Source organism: Oncorhynchus clarkii, chromosome 17 (assembly GCF_045791955.1).
Source record: "Oncorhynchus clarkii lewisi isolate Uvic-CL-2024 chromosome 17, UVic_Ocla_1.0, whole genome shotgun sequence".
Taxonomy (NCBI): Eukaryota; Metazoa; Chordata; class Actinopteri; order Salmoniformes; family Salmonidae; genus Oncorhynchus; species Oncorhynchus clarkii.
In genome coordinates this window covers 771924-787450 of record NC_092163.1, presented here as the reverse complement: position 1 = coordinate 787450, position 15527 = coordinate 771924, and the positions used below count along the sequence as shown (strand labels likewise).

Genomic DNA, 15527 nt, shown 5'->3' with positions numbered 1-15527 from the left:
ATAATGCAGTGTGGGGTTTATAGTGAAGGATATACACTGCAGCGTGTGGTTTATAGTGAAGGATATACACTGCAGTGTGGGGTTTATAGTGAAGGATATATACTGCAGTGTGTGGTTTATATAAATATATTTTGCAGGTTGTTTGGAGACATGAATCCAGAAGACGTGGTTATCATTCTCAGTGATGATGATGATGATGATGTGTCCATCAACGACTCGGTCTACATCGTCGAAGACATCCAGAACCACGGTAAGACGTCAGCAAAAACAGTTTGTAGGAAGATAAAAGGGGAAAGAACAGGGAAGTGAAAGGAGAGAACTCAAGAAAACCACGCCAGCACTTCCAGAGTCGACCTCTGTGAACTTTAGTCCAGTGCTTTCTATATCTATATCATCTATATCATCTATATCTATATCAACTATATCATCGATACCATCTATATCTATATTGACTATATCTATATCATCTATATCATCGATAACATATCTATATCATCTATATCTATATCATCGATACCATATATATCTATATCATCGATACCATCTATATCTATATCAACTATATCTATATCATCTATATCATCGATACCATATCTATATCATCTATATCTATATAATCTATATCTATATCATCGATACCATATATCATCTATATCTATATAATCGATGCCATATATATCTATATCATCTATATCTGTATCATCTACATCTATATCATCGATAACATATCTATATCATCTATATCTATATCATCGATACCATATATATCTATATCATCGATACCATCTATATCTATATCATCTATATCTGTATCATCTACATCTATATCATCGATAACATATCTATATCATCTATATCTATATAATCGATGCCATATATATCTATATCATCTATATCTGTATCATCTACATCTATATAATCGATGCCATATATATCTATATCATCTATATCTATATAATCGATGCCATATATATCTATATCATCTACATCTATATAATCGATGCCATATATATCTATACCATCTATACCATATATATCTATATCATCTATATAATCTGTACCATATATATCTATATCATCTATATCATATATATCTATATGGTCTGTTCAATGCAGCCACAGCAGGGATGACGGGCTTCATTCCCAATTCGTAGAAAATACATTCTCCCTTCATTTCTTAAGAAAATCACTAACAGGCCGATTGACTTGAGTCTCTTTCAACTCCCGAGTGCCTATCTAATATAACAATACAACTAAATAATTTGAATGATTTGAGCTGAAGTCTGTGTTGCACTTTGAATAATCAACCGCAGACTGTCTGAACTCTGAACTCTGAACTCTGAACCAGTCTGGAAGCTGACTGTTGTATTTATGAAGGCAGTAGGAGAACAACTGTGGGTAGGTCTGCTTAATGTGTGTGTGTGTGTGTGTGTGTATACACAGTGTACAAAACATTAGGAACACCTGCTCTTTTTATGGAGGTAGATCAGATTTAATATTGCAGACTGAAGCTTCCATCAATGTAATTGTCTTCATCATTTCCAATCCCCCATAGTCTTCATCATTTCCAATCCCCCATAGTCTTCATCATTAGTCAGTCAGTCATCAGTCTAAACCCCTGTGGTCTCTGTATCCCCCGTGGTCTCTGTATCCCCTGTGGTCTCTGTATCCCCTGTGGTCTCTGTATCCCCTGTGGTCTCTGTATCCCCTGTGGTCTCTGTATCCCCTGTGTATATAGTATACCCAGTAGATCAGTCTAAACCCCTGTGGTCTCTGTATCCCCTGTGTATATAGTATACCCAGTAGATGAGTCTAAACCCCCGTGGTCTCTGTATCCCCTGTGTATATAGTATACCCAGTAGATCAGTCTAAACCCCTGTGGTCTCTGTATCCCCTGTGGTCTCTGTATCCCCTGTGGTCTCTGTATCCCCTGTGTATATAGTATACCCAGTAGATCAGTCTAAACCCCTGTGGTCTCTGTATCCCCTGTGTATATAGTATACCCAGTAGATGAGTCTAAACCCCCGTGGTCTCTGTATCCCTGTGTATATAGTATACCCAGTAGATCAGTCTAAACCCCTGTGGTCTCTGTATCCCCTGTGTATATAGTATACCCAGTAGATCAGTCTAAACCCCCGTGGTCTCTGTATCCCCTGTGTATATAGTATACCCAGTAGATCAGTCTAAACCCCTGTGGTCTCTGTATCCCCTGTGTATATAGTATACCCAGTAGATCAGTCTAAACCCCTGTGGTCTCTGTATCCCCTGTGTATATAGTATACCCAGTAGATCAGTCTAAACCCCCGTGGTCTCTGTATCCCCTGTGTATATAGTATACCCAGTAGATCAGTCTAAACCCCTGTGGTCTCTGTATCCCCTGTGTATATAGTATACCCAGTAGATCAGTCTAAACCCCTGTGGTCTCTGTATCCCCTGTGGTCTCTGTATCCCCTGTGGTCTCTGTATCCCCCGTGGTCTCTGTATCCCCTGTGTATATAGTATACCCAGTAGATCAGTCTAAACCCCTGTGGTCTCTGTATCCCCTGTGTATATAGTATACCCAGTAGATCAGTCTAAACCCCTGTGGTCTCTGTATCCCCTGTGTATATAGTATACCCAGTAGATCAGTCTAAACCCCTGTGGTCTCTGTATCCCCTGTGGTCTCTGTATCCCCTGTGTATATAGTATACCCAGTAGATGAGTCTAAACCCCCGTGGTCTCTGTATCCCCTGTGTATATAGTATACCCAGTAGATCAGTCTAAACCCCTGTGGTCTCTGTATCCCCTGTGTATATAGTATACCCAGTAGATCAGTCTAAACCCCCGTGGTCTCTGTATCCCCTGTGTATATAGTATACCCAGTAGATCAGTCTAAACCCCTGTGGTCTCTGTATCCCCTGTGTATATAGTATACCCAGTAGATCAGTCTAAACCCCTGTGGTCTCTGTATCCCCTGTGTATATAGTATACCCAGTAGATCAGTCTAAACCCCCGTGGTCTCTGTATCCCCTGTGTATATAGTATACCCAGTAGATCAGTCTAAACCCCTGTGGTCTCTGTATCCCCTGTGTATATAGTATACCCAGTAGATCAGTCTAAACCCCTGTGGTCTCTGTATCCCCTGTGGTCTCTGTATCCCCTGTGGTCTCTGTATCCCCCGTGGTCTCTGTATCCCCTGTGTATATAGTATACCCAGTAGATCAGTCTAAACCCCTGTGGTCTCTGTATCCCCTGTGTATATAGTATACCCAGTAGATCAGTCTAAACCCCTGTGGTCTCTGTATCCCCTGTGTATATAGTATACCCAGTAGATCAGTCTAAACCCCTGTGGTCTCTGTATCCCCTGTGGTCTCTGTATCCCCTGTGTATATAGTATACCCAGTAGATCAGTCTAAACCCCTGTGGTCTCTGTATCCCCTGTGTATATAGTATACCCAGTAGATCAGTCTAAACCCCCGTGGTCTCTGTATCCCCTGTGTATATAGTATACCCAGTAGATCAGTCTAAACCCCTGTGGTCTCTGTATCCCCTGTGTATATAGTATACCCAGTAGATCAGTCTAAACCCCTGTGGTCTCTGTATCCCCTGTGTATATAGTATACCCAGTAGATCAGTCTAAACCCCTGTGGCTCAGTATCCCCTGTGTATATAGTATACCCAGTAGATCAGTCTAAACCCCTGTGGTCTCTGTATCCCCTGTGTATATAGTATACCCAGTAGATCAGTCTAAACCCCCTGTGGTCTCTGTATCCCCTGTGGTCTCTGTATCCCCCGTGGTCTCTGTATCCCCTGTGGTCTATGTATCCCCTGTGGTCTCTGTATCCCCTGTGGTCTCTGTATCCCCTGTGGTCTCTGTATCCCCTGTGGTCTCTGTATCCCCTGTGGTCTCTGTATCCCCCGTGGTCTCTGTATCCCCTGTGGTCTCTGTATCCCCTGTGGTCTCTGTATCCCCTGTGGTCTCTGTATCCCCTGTGGTCTCTGTATCCCCCGTGGTCTCTGTATCCCCTGTGGTCTCTGTATCCCCTGTGGTCTCTGTATCCCCTGTGGTCTCTGTATCCCCCGTGGTCTCTGTATCCCCCGTGGTCTCTGTATCCCCTGTGGTCTCTGTATCCCCTGTGGTCTCTGTATCCCCTGTGGTCTCTGTATCCCCTGTGGTCTCTGTATCCCCTGTGGTCTCTGTATCCCCTGTGGTCTCTGTATCCCCTGTGTATATAGTATACCCAGTAGATCAGTCTAAACCCCTGTGGTCTCTGTATCCCCTGTGTATATAGTATACCCAGTAGATCAGTCTAAACCCCTGTGGTCTCTGTATCCCCTGTGGTCTCTGTATCCCCTGTGGTCTCTGTATCCCCTGTGGTCTCTGTATCCCCTGTGGTCTCTGTATCCCCTGTGTATATAGTATACCCAGTGGATCAGTCTAAACCCCTGTGGTCTCTGTATCCCCTGTGTATATAGTATACCCAGTAGATCAGTCTAAACCCCTGTGGTCTCTGTATCCCCTGTGTATATAGTATACCCAGTAGATCAGTCTAAACCCCCGTGGTCTCTGTATCCCCCGTGGTCTCTGTATCCCCTGTGTATATAGTATACCCAGTAGATCAGTCTAAACCCCTGTGGTCTCTGTATCCCCTGTGGTCTCTGTATCCCCCGTGGTCTCTGTATCCCCTGTGTATATAGCATACCCAGTAGATCAGTCTAAACCCCCGTGGTCTCTGTATCCCCTGTGGTCTCTGTATCCCCTGTGGTCTCTGTATCCCCTGTGTATATAGTATACCCAGTAGATCAGTCTAAACCCCCGTGGTCTCTGTATCCCCTGTGGTCTCTGTATCCCCTGTGGTCTCTGTATCCCCTGTGTATATAGTATACCCAGTAGATCAGTCTAAACCCCTGTGGTCTCTGTATCCCCCGTGGTCTCTGTATCCCCTGTGGTCTCTGTATCCCCTGTGGTCTCTGTATCCCCCGTGGTTTCTGTATCCCCCATGGTCTCTGTATCCCCTGTGGTCTCTGTATCCCCTGTGGTCTCTGTATCCCCTGTGGTCTCTGTATCCCCCTGTGGTCTCTGTATCCCCCGTGGTCTCTGTATCCCCTGTGGTCTCTGTATCCCCTGTGGTCTCTGTATCCCCTGTGTATATAGTATACCCAGTAGATGAGTCTAAACCCCTGTGGTCTCTGTATCCCCTGTGGTCTCTGTATCCCCTGTGGTCTCTGTATCCCCTGTGGTCTCTGTATCCCCTGTGGTCTCTGTATCCCCCGTGGTCTCTGTATCCCCCGTGGTCTCTGTATCCCCTGTGGTCTCTGTATCCCCCGTGGTCTCTGTATCCCCCGTGGTCTCTGTATCCCCCGTGGTCTCTGTATCCCCCGTGGTCTCTGTATCCCCTGTGGTCTCTGTATCCCCCGTGGTCTCTGTATCCCCCGTGGTCTCTGTATCCCCTGTGGTCTCTGTATCCCCTGTGGTCTCTGTATCCCCTGTGGTCTCTGTATCCCCTGTGTATATAGTATACCCAGTAGATCAGTCTAAACCCCTGTGGTCTCTGTATCCCCTGTGTATATAGTATACCCAGTAGATGAGTCTAAACCCCTGTGGTCTCTGTATCCCCTGTGTATATAGTATACCCAGTAGATCAGTCTAAACCCCTGTGGTCTCTGTATCCCCTGTGTATATAGTATACCCAGTAGATCAGTCTAAACCCATGTGGCCTCTGTATCCCCTGTGTATATAGTATACCCAGTAGATCAGTCTAAACCCCTGTGGTCTCTGTATCCCCTGTGTATATAGTATACCCAGTAGATCAGTCTAAACCCCCTGTGGTCTCTGTATCCCCTGTGTATATAGTATACCCAGTAGATCAGTCTAAACCCCTGTGGTCTCTGTATCCCCTGTGGTCTCTGTATCCCCTGTGTATATAGTATACCCAGTAGATCAGTCTAAACCCCTGTGGTCTATGTATCCCCTGTGGTCTCTGTATCCCCTGTGTTTATAGTATACCCAGTAGATCAGTCTAAACCCCTGTGGCCTCTGTATCCCCTGTGTATATAGTATACCCAGTAGATCAGTCTAAACCCCTGTGGTCTCTGTATCCCCTGTGTATATAGTATACCCAGTAGATCAGTCTAAACCCCTGTGGTCTATGTATCCCCTGTGGTCTCTGTATCCCCTGTGTATATAGTATACCCAGTAGATCAGTCTAAACCCCTGTGGTCTCTGTATCCCCTGTGGTCTCTGTATCCCCTGTGGTCTCTGTATCCCCTGTGGTCTCTGTATCCCCTGTGTATATAGTATACCCAGTAGATCAGTCTAAACCCCCGTGGTCTATGTATCCCCTGTGGTCTCTGTATCCCCCGTGGTCTATGTATCCCCCGTGGTCTATGTATCCCCTGTGGTCTCTGTATCCCCTGTGGTCTCTGTATCCCCTGTGGTCTCTGTATCCCCTGTGGTCTATGTATCCCCTGTGGTCTCTGTATCCCCTGTGGTCTCTGTATCCCCTGTGGTCTCTGTATCCCCTGTGGTCTCTGTATACCCTGTGTATATAGTATACCCAGTAGATCAGTCTAAACCCCTGTGGTCTATGTATCCCCTGTGGTCTCTGTATCCCCTGTGGTCTCTGTATCCCCTGTGGTCTCTGTATCCCCTGTGGCCTCTGTATCCCCTGTGTATATAGTATACCCAGTAGATCAGTCTAAACCCCTGTGGTCTCTGTATCCCCCGTGTATATAGTATACCCAGTAGATCAGTCTAAACCCCTGTGGTCTATGTATCCCCTGTGGTCTCTGTATCCCCTGTGTATATAGTATACCCAGTAGATCAGTCTAAACCCCCGTGGTCTATGTATCCCCTGTGGTCTCTGTATCCCCTGTGGTCTCTGTATCCCCTGTGGTCTCTGTATCCCCTGTGTATATAGTATACCCAGTAGATCAGTCTAAACCCCCGTGGTCTATGTATCCCCTGTGGTCTCTGTATCCCCCGTGGTCTATGTATCCCCCGTGGTCTATGTATCCCCTGTGGTCTCTGTATCCCCTGTGGTCTCTGTATCCCCTGTGGTCTCTGTATCCCCTGTGGTCTATGTATCCCCTGTGGTCTCTGTATCCCCTGTGGTCTCTGTATCCCCTGTGGTCTCTGTATCCCCTGTGGTCTCTGTATCCCCTGTGGTCTCTGTATCCCCTGTGGTCTCTGTATCCCCTGTGTATATAGTATACCCAGTAGATCAGTCTAAACCCCTGTGGTCTATGTATCCCATGTGGTCTCTGTATCCCCTGTGGTCTCTGTATCCCCTGTGGTCTCTGTATCCCCTGTGTATATAGTATACCCAGTAGATGAGTCTAAACCCCTGTTGTCTCTGTATCCCCTGTGTATATAGTATACCCAGTAGATCAGTCTAAACCCCTGTGGTCTATGTATCCCCTGTGGTCTATGTATCCCCCGTGGTCTATGTATCCCCCGTGGTCTATGTATCCCCTGTGGTCTATGTATCCCCCGTGGTCTCTGTATCCCCCGTGGTCTCTGTATCCCCTGTGGTCTCTGTATCCCCCGTGGTCTCTGTATCCCCCGTGGTCTCTGTATCCCCCGTGGTCTATGTATCCCCTGTGGTCTATGTATCCCCCGTGGTCTATGTATCCCCCGTGGTCTCTGTATCCCCCGTGGTCTATGTATCCCCCGTGGTCTATGTATCCCCCGTGGTCTATGTATCCCCCGTGGTCTATGTATCCCCCGTGGTCTATGTATCCCCCGTGGTCTATGTATCCCCCGTGGTCTATGTATCCCCTGTGGTCTATGTATCCCCCGTGGTCTATGTATCCCCCGTGGTCTCTGTATCCCCTGTGGTCTATGTATCCCCTGTGGTCTCTGTATCCCCTGTGGTCTATGTATCCCCCGTGGTCTATGTATCCCCCGTGGTCTATGTATCCCCTGTGGTCTATGTATCCCCCGTGGTCTATGTATCCCCCGTGGTCTCTGTATCCCCTGTGGTCTCTGTATCCCCCGTGGTCTCTGTATCCCCCGTGGTCTCTGTATCCCCCGTGGTCTATGTATCCCCTGTGGTCTCTGTATCCCCTGTGTATATAGTATACCCAGTAGATCAGTCTAAACCCCTGTGGTCTCTGTATCCCCTGTGGTCTCTGTATCCCCTGTGTATATAGTATACCCAGTAGATGAGTCTAAACCCCCGTGGTCTCTGTATCCCCTGTGTATATAGTATACCCAGTAGATCAGTCTAAACCCCTGTGGTCTCTGTATCCCCTGTGGTCTCTGTATCCCCTGTGTATATAGTATACCCAGTAGATGAGTCTAAACCCCTGTTGTCTCTGTATCCCCTGTGTATATAGTATACCCAGTAGATCAGTCTAAACCCCTGTGGTCTCTGTATCCCCTGTGGATATAGTATACCCAGTAGATCAGTCTAAACCCCTGTGGTCTCTGTATCCCCTGTGTATATAGTATACCCAGTAGATCAGTCTAAACCCCTGTGGTCTCTGTATCCCCTGTGTATATAGTATACCCAGTAGATCAGTCTAAACCCCTGTGGCCTCTGTATCCCCTGTGTATATAGTATACCCAGTAGATCAGTCTAAACCCCTGTGGTCTCTGTATCCCCTGTGTATATAGTATACCCAGTAGATCAGTCTAAACCCCTGTGGTCTCTGTATCCCCTGTGTATATAGTATACCCAGTAGATCAGTCTAAACCCCTGTGGTCTCTGTATCCCCTGTGTATATAGTATACCCAGTAGATCAGTCTAAACCCCTGTGGTCTCTGTATCCCCTGTGGTCTCTGTATCCCCCGTGGTCTCTGTATCCCCTGTGGTCTCTGTATCCCCTGTGGTCTCTGTATCCCCTGTGGTCTCTGTATCCCCTGTGGTCTCTGTATCCCCTGTGTATATAGTATACCCAGTAGATCAGTCTAAACCCCTGTGGTCTCTGTATCCCCTGTGGTCTCTGTATCCCCTGTGGTCTCTGTATCCCCTGTGTATATAGTATACCCAGTAGATCAGTCTAAACCCCTGTGGTCTCTGTATCCCCTGTGGTCTCTGTATCCCCCGTGGTCTCTGTATCCCCTGTGTATATAGTATACCCAGTAGATCAGTCTAAACCCCTGTGGTCTCTGTATCCCCTGTGGTCTCTGTATCCCCTGTGTATATAGTATACCCAGTAGATCAGTCTAAACCCCTGTGGTCTCTGTATCCCCTGTGGTCTCTGTATCCCCTGTGTATATAGTATACCCAGTAGATCAGTCTAAACCCCTGTGGTCTCTGTATCCCCTGTGGTCTCTGTATCCCCTGTGTATATAGTATACCCAGTAGATCAGTCTAAACCCCTGTGGTCTATGTATCCCCCGTGGTCTCTGTATCCCCCGTGGTCTCTGTATCCCCTGTGTATATAGTATACCCAGTAGATCAGTCTAAACCCCTGTGGTCTCTGTATCCCCTGTGGTCTCTGTATCCCCTGTGTATATAGTATACCCAGTAGATCAGTCTAAACCCCTGTGGTCTCTGTATCCCCTGTGGGCTCTGTATCCCCTGTGTATATAGTATACCCAGTAGATCAGTCTAAACCCCCGTGGTCTCTGTATCCCCTGTGTATATAGTATACCCAGTAGATCAGTCTAAACCCCTGTGGTCTCTGTATCCCCTGTGGTCTCTGTATTCCCTGTGTATATAGTATACCCAGTAGATCAGTCTAAACCCCTGTGGTCTCTGTATCCCCTGTGGTCTCTGTATCCCCTGTGGTCTCTGTATCCCCTGTGGTCTCTGTATCCCCTGTGGTCTCTGTATCTCCTGTGGTCTCTGTATCCCCTGTGGTCTCTGTATCCCCTGTGTATATAGTATACCCAGTAGATGAGTCTAAACCCCTGTGGTCTCTGTATCCCCTGTGTATATAGTATACCCAGTAGATGAGTCTAAACCCCTGTGGTCTCTGTATCCCCTGTGTATATAGTATACCCAGTAGATCAGTCTAAACCCCTGTGGTCTCTGTATCCCCTGTGTATATAGTATACCCAGTAGATCAGTCTAAACCCCTGTGGTCTCTGTATCCCCTGTGTATATAGTATACCCAGTAGATCAGTCTAAACCCCTGTGGTCTCTGTATCCCCTGTGGTCTCTGTATCCCCTGTGTATATAGTATACCCAGTAGATCAGTCTAAACCCCTGTGGTCTCTGTATCCCCTGTGTATATAGTATACCCAGTAGATCAGTCTAAACCCCTGTGGTCTCTGTATCCCCTGTGTATATAGTATACCCAGTAGATCAGTCTAAACCCCTGTGGTCTCTGTATCCCCTGTGGTCTCTGTATCCCCTGTGTATATAGTATACCCAGTAGATCAGTCTAAACCCCCGTGGTCTCTGTATCCCCTGTGGTCTCTGTATCCCCTGTGTATATAGTATACCCAGTAGATCAGTCTAAACCCCTGTGGTCTCTGTATCCCCCGTGGTCTCTGTATCCCCTGTGTATATAGTATACCCAGTAGATCAGTCTAAACCCCTGTGGTCTCTGTATCCCCTGTGTATATAGTATACCCAGTAGATCAGTCTAAACCCCTGTGGTCTCTGTATCCCCTGTGGTCTCTGTATCCCCTGTGTATATAGTATACCCAGTAGATCAGTCTAAACCCCTGTGGTCTCTGTATCCCCTGTGGTCTCTGTATCCCCTGTGGTCTCTGTATCCCCCGTGGTCTCTGTATCCCCTGTGGTCTCTGTATCCCCTGTGGTCTCTGTATCCCCTGTGGTCTCTGTATCCCCTGTGTATATAGTATACCCAGTAGATGAGTCTAAACCCCTGTGGTCTCTGTATCCCCTGTGTATATAGTATACCCAGTAGATGAGTCTAAACCCCTGTGGTCTCTGTATCCCCTGTGTATATAGTATACCCAGTAGATCAGTCTAAACCCCTGTGGTCTCTGTATCCCCTGTGTATATAGTATACCCAGTCGATCAGTCTAAACCCCTGTGGTCTCTGTATCCCCTGTGTATATAGTATACCCAGTAGATCAGTCTAAACCCCTGTGGTCTCTGTATCCCCTGTGGTCTCTGTATCCCCTGTGTATATAGTATACCCAGTAGATCAGTCTAAACCCCCGGTGGTCTCTGTATCCCCTGTGTATATAGTATACCCAGTAGATCAGTCTAAACCCCTGTGGTCTCTGTATCCCCTGTGTATATAGTATACCCAGTAGATCAGTCTAAACCCCTGTGGTCTCTGTATCCCCTGTGTATATAGTATACCCAGTAGATCAGTCTAAACCCCTGTGGTCTCTGTATCCCCTGTGGTCTCTGTATCCCCTGTGTATATAGTATACCCAGTAGATGAGTCTAAACCCCTGTGGTCTCTGTATCCCCTGTGGTCTCTGTATCCCCTGTGGTCTCTGTATCCCCTGTGGTCTCTGTATCCCCTGTGGTCTCTGTATCCCCTGTGTATATAGTATACCCAGTAGATGAGTCTAAACCCCTGTGGTCTCTGTATCCCCTGTGTATATAGTATACCCAGTAGATCAGTCTAAACCCCTGTGGTCTCTGTATCCCCTGTGTATATAGTATACCCAGTAGATCAGTCTAAACCCCTGTTGTCTCTGTATCCCCTGTGTATATAGTATACCCAGTAGATCAGTCTAAACCCCTGTGGTCTCTGTATCCCCTGTGTATATAGTATGCCCAGTAGATGAGTCTAAACCCCTGTGGTCTCTGTATCCCCTGTGGTCTCTGTATCCCCTGTGGTCTCTGTATCCCCTGTGGTCTCTGTATCCCCTGTGGCCTCTGTATCCCCTGTGTATATAGTATACCCAGTAGATCAGTCTAAACCCCTGTGGTCTCTGTATCCCCTGTGTATATAGTATACCCAGTAGATCAGTCTAAACCCCTGTGGTCTCTGTATCCCCTGTGGTCTCTGTATCCCCCGTGGTCTCTGTATCCCCTGTGGTCTCTGTATCCCCTGTGGTCTCTGTATCCCCTGTGGTCTCTGTATCCCCTGTGGTCTCTGTATCCCCTGTGTATATAGTATACCCAGTAGATCAGTCTAAACCCCTGTGGTCTCTGTATCCCCTGTGGTTCTCTGTATCCCCTGTGGTCTCTGTATCCCCTGTGTATATAGTATACCCAGTAGATCAGTCTAAACCCCTGTGGTCTCTGTATCCCCTGTGGTCTCTGTATCCCCCGTGGTCTCTGTATCCCCTGTGTATATAGTATACCCAGTAGATCAGTCTAAACCCCTGTGGTCTCTGTATCCCCTGTGGTCTCTGTATCCCCTGTGTATATAGTATACCCAGTAGATCAGTCTAAACCCCTGTGGTCTCTGTATCCCCTGTGGTCTCTGTATCCCCTGTGTATATAGTATACCCAGTAGATCAGTCTAAACCCCTGTGGTCTCTGTATCCCCTGTGGTCTCTGTATCCCCCGTGGTCTCTGTATCCCCTGTGTATATAGTATACCCAGTAGATCAGTCTAAACCCCTGTGGTCTATGTATCCCCCGTGGTCTCTGTATCCCCCGTGGTCTCTGTATCCCCTGTGTATATAGTATACCCAGTAGATCAGTCTAAACCCCTGTGGTCTCTGTATCCCCTGTGGTCTCTGTATCCCCTGTGTATATAGTATACCCAGTAGATCAGTCTAAACCCCTGTGGTCTCTGTATCCCCTGTGGTCTCTGTATCCCCTGTGTATATAGTATACCCAGTAGATCAGTCTAAACCCCCGTGGTCTCTGTATCCCCTGTGTATATAGTATACCCAGTAGATCAGTCTAAACCCCTGTGGTCTCTGTATCCCCTGTGGTCTCTGTATCCCCTGTGTATATAGTATACCCAGTAGATCAGTCTAAACCCCTGTGGTCTCTGTATCCCCTGTGGTCTCTGTATCCCCTGTGGTCTCTGTATCCCCCGTGGTCTCTGTATCCCCTGTGGTCTCTGTATCCCCTGTGGTCTCTGTATCCCCTGTGGTCTCTGTATCCCCTGTGTATATAGTATACCCAGTAGATGAGTCTAAACCCCTGTGGTCTCTGTATCCCCTGTGTATATAGTATACCCAGTAGATGAGTCTAAACCCCTGTGGTCTCTGTATCCCCTGTGTATATAGTATACCCAGTAGATCAGTCTAAACCCCTGTGGTCTCTGTATCCCCTGTGTATATAGTATACCCAGTAGATCAGTCTAAACCCCTGTGGTCTCTGTATCCCCTGTGTATATAGTATACCCAGTAGATCAGTCTAAACCCCTGTGGTCTCTGTATCCCCTGTGGTCTCTGTATCCCCTGTGTATATAGTATACCCAGTAGATCAGTCTAAACCCCTGTGGTCTCTGTATCCCCTGTGTATATAGTATACCCAGTAGATCAGTCTAAACCCCTGTGGTCTCTGTATCCCCTGTGTATATAGTATACCCAGTAGATCAGTCTAAACCCCTGTGGTCTCTGTATCCCCTGTGGTCTCTGTATCCCCTGTGTATATAGTATACCCAGTAGATCAGTCTAAACCCCCGTGGTCTCTGTATCCCCTGTGGTCTCTGTATCCCCTGTGTATATAGTATACCCAGTAGATCAGTCTAAACCCCTGTGGTCTCTGTATCCCCCGTGGTCTCTGTATCCCCTGTGTATATAGTATACCCAGTAGATCAGTCTAAACCCCCGTGGTCTCTGTATCCCCTGTGTATATAGTATACCCAGTAGATCAGTCTAAACCCCTGTGGTCTCTGTATCCCCTGTGGTCTCTGTATCCCCTGTGTATATAGTATACCCAGTAGATCAGTCTAAACCCCTGTGGTCTCTGTATCCCCTGTGGTCTCTGTATCCCCTGTGGTCTCTGTATCCCCCGTGGTCTCTGTATCCCCTGTGGTCTCTGTATCCCCAGTGGTCTCTGTATCCCCTGTGGTCTCTGTATCCCCTGTGTATATAGTATACCCAGTAGATGAGTCTAAACCCCTGTGGTCTCTGTATCCCCTGTGTATATAGTATACCCAGTAGATGAGTCTAAACCCCTGTGGTCTCTGTATCCCCTGTGTATATAGTATACCCAGTAGATCAGTCTAAACCCCTGTGGTCTCTGTATCCCCTGTGTATATAGTATACCCAGTAGATCAGTCTAAACCCCTGTGGTCTCTGTATCCCCTGTGTATATAGTATACCCAGTAGATCAGTCTAAACCCCTGTGGTCTCTGTATCCCCTGTGGTCTCTGTATCCCCTGTGTATATAGTATACCCAGTAGATCAGTCTAAACCCCCGGTGGTCTCTGTATCCCCTGTGTATATAGTATACCCAGTAGATCAGTCTAAACCCCTGTGGTCTCTGTATCCCCTGTGTATATAGTATACCCAGTAGATCAGTCTAAACCCCTGTGGTCTCTGTATCCCCTGTGTATATAGTATACCCAGTAGATCAGTCTAAACCCCTGTGGTCTCTGTATCCCCTGTGGTCTCTGTATCCCCTGTGTATATAGTATACCCAGTAGATGAGTCTAAACCCCTGTGGTCTCTGTATCCCCTGTGGTCTCTGTATCCCCTGTGGTCTCTGTATCCCCTGTGGTCTCTGTATCCCCTGTGGTCTCTGTATCCCCTGTGTATATAGTATACCCAGTAGATGAGTCTAAACCCCTGTGGTCTCTGTATCCCCTGTGTATATAGTATACCCAGTAGATCAGTCTAAACCCCTGTGGTCTCTGTATCCCCTGTGTATATAGTATACCCAGTAGATCAGTCTAAACCCCTGTTGTCTCTGTATCCCCTGTGTATATAGTATACCCAGTAGATCAGTCTAAACCCCTGTGGTGTCTGTATCCCCTGTGTATATAGTATACCCAGTAGATGAGTCTAAACCCCTGTGGTCTCTGTATCCCCTGTGGTCTCTGTATCCCCTGTGGTCTCTGTATCCCCTGTGGTCTCTGTATCCCCTGTGGCCTCTGTATCCCCTGTGTATATAGTATACCCAGTAGATCAGTCTAAACCCCTGTGGTCTCTGTATCCCCTGTGTATATAGTATACCCAGTAGATCAGTCTAAACCCCTGTGGTCTCTGTATCCCCTGTGTATATAGTATACCCAGTAGATGAGTCTAAACCCCTGTGGTCTCTGTATCCCCTGTGTATATAGTATACCCAGTAGATCAGTCTAAACCCCTGTGGCCTCTGTATCCCCTGTGTATATAGTATACCCAGTAGATCAGTCTAAACCCCTGTGGTCTCTGTATCCCCTGTGTATATAGTATACCCAGTAGATGAGTCTAAACCCCTGTGGCCTCTGTATCCCCTGTGTATATAGTATACCCAGTAGATCAGTCTAAACCCCTGTGGTCTCTGTATCCCCTGTGTATATAGTATACCCAGTAGATCAGTCTAAACCCCTGTGGTCTCTGTATCCCCTGTGTATATAGTATACCCAGTAGATCAGTCTAAACCCCTGTGGCCTCTGTATCCCCTGTGTATATAGTATACCCAGTAGATCAGTCTAAACCCCTGTTGTCTCTGTATCCCCTGTGTATATAGTATACCCAGTAGATCAGTCTAAACCCCTGTGGTCTCTGTATCCCCTGTGTATATAGTATACCCAGTAGATCAGTCTAAA

The 15527-nt window shown here is 47.0% G+C and overlaps 1 protein-coding gene across 1 annotated transcript in view; it reads left to right on the top strand.

The window, feature by feature from the left end:
* LOC139369970 (uncharacterized) overlaps positions 1–15527 on the top strand; it is a 41681-nt gene that overhangs the window by 1270 nt on the left and 24884 nt on the right. Inside the window, exon 2 of the mRNA XM_071109253.1 lies at positions 138–250. Coding sequence (XP_070965354.1) covers positions 151–250 — 100 coding nt within the window. The 5' untranslated portion in view covers positions 138–150. The remainder of the gene's footprint in view (positions 1–137; positions 251–15527) is intronic.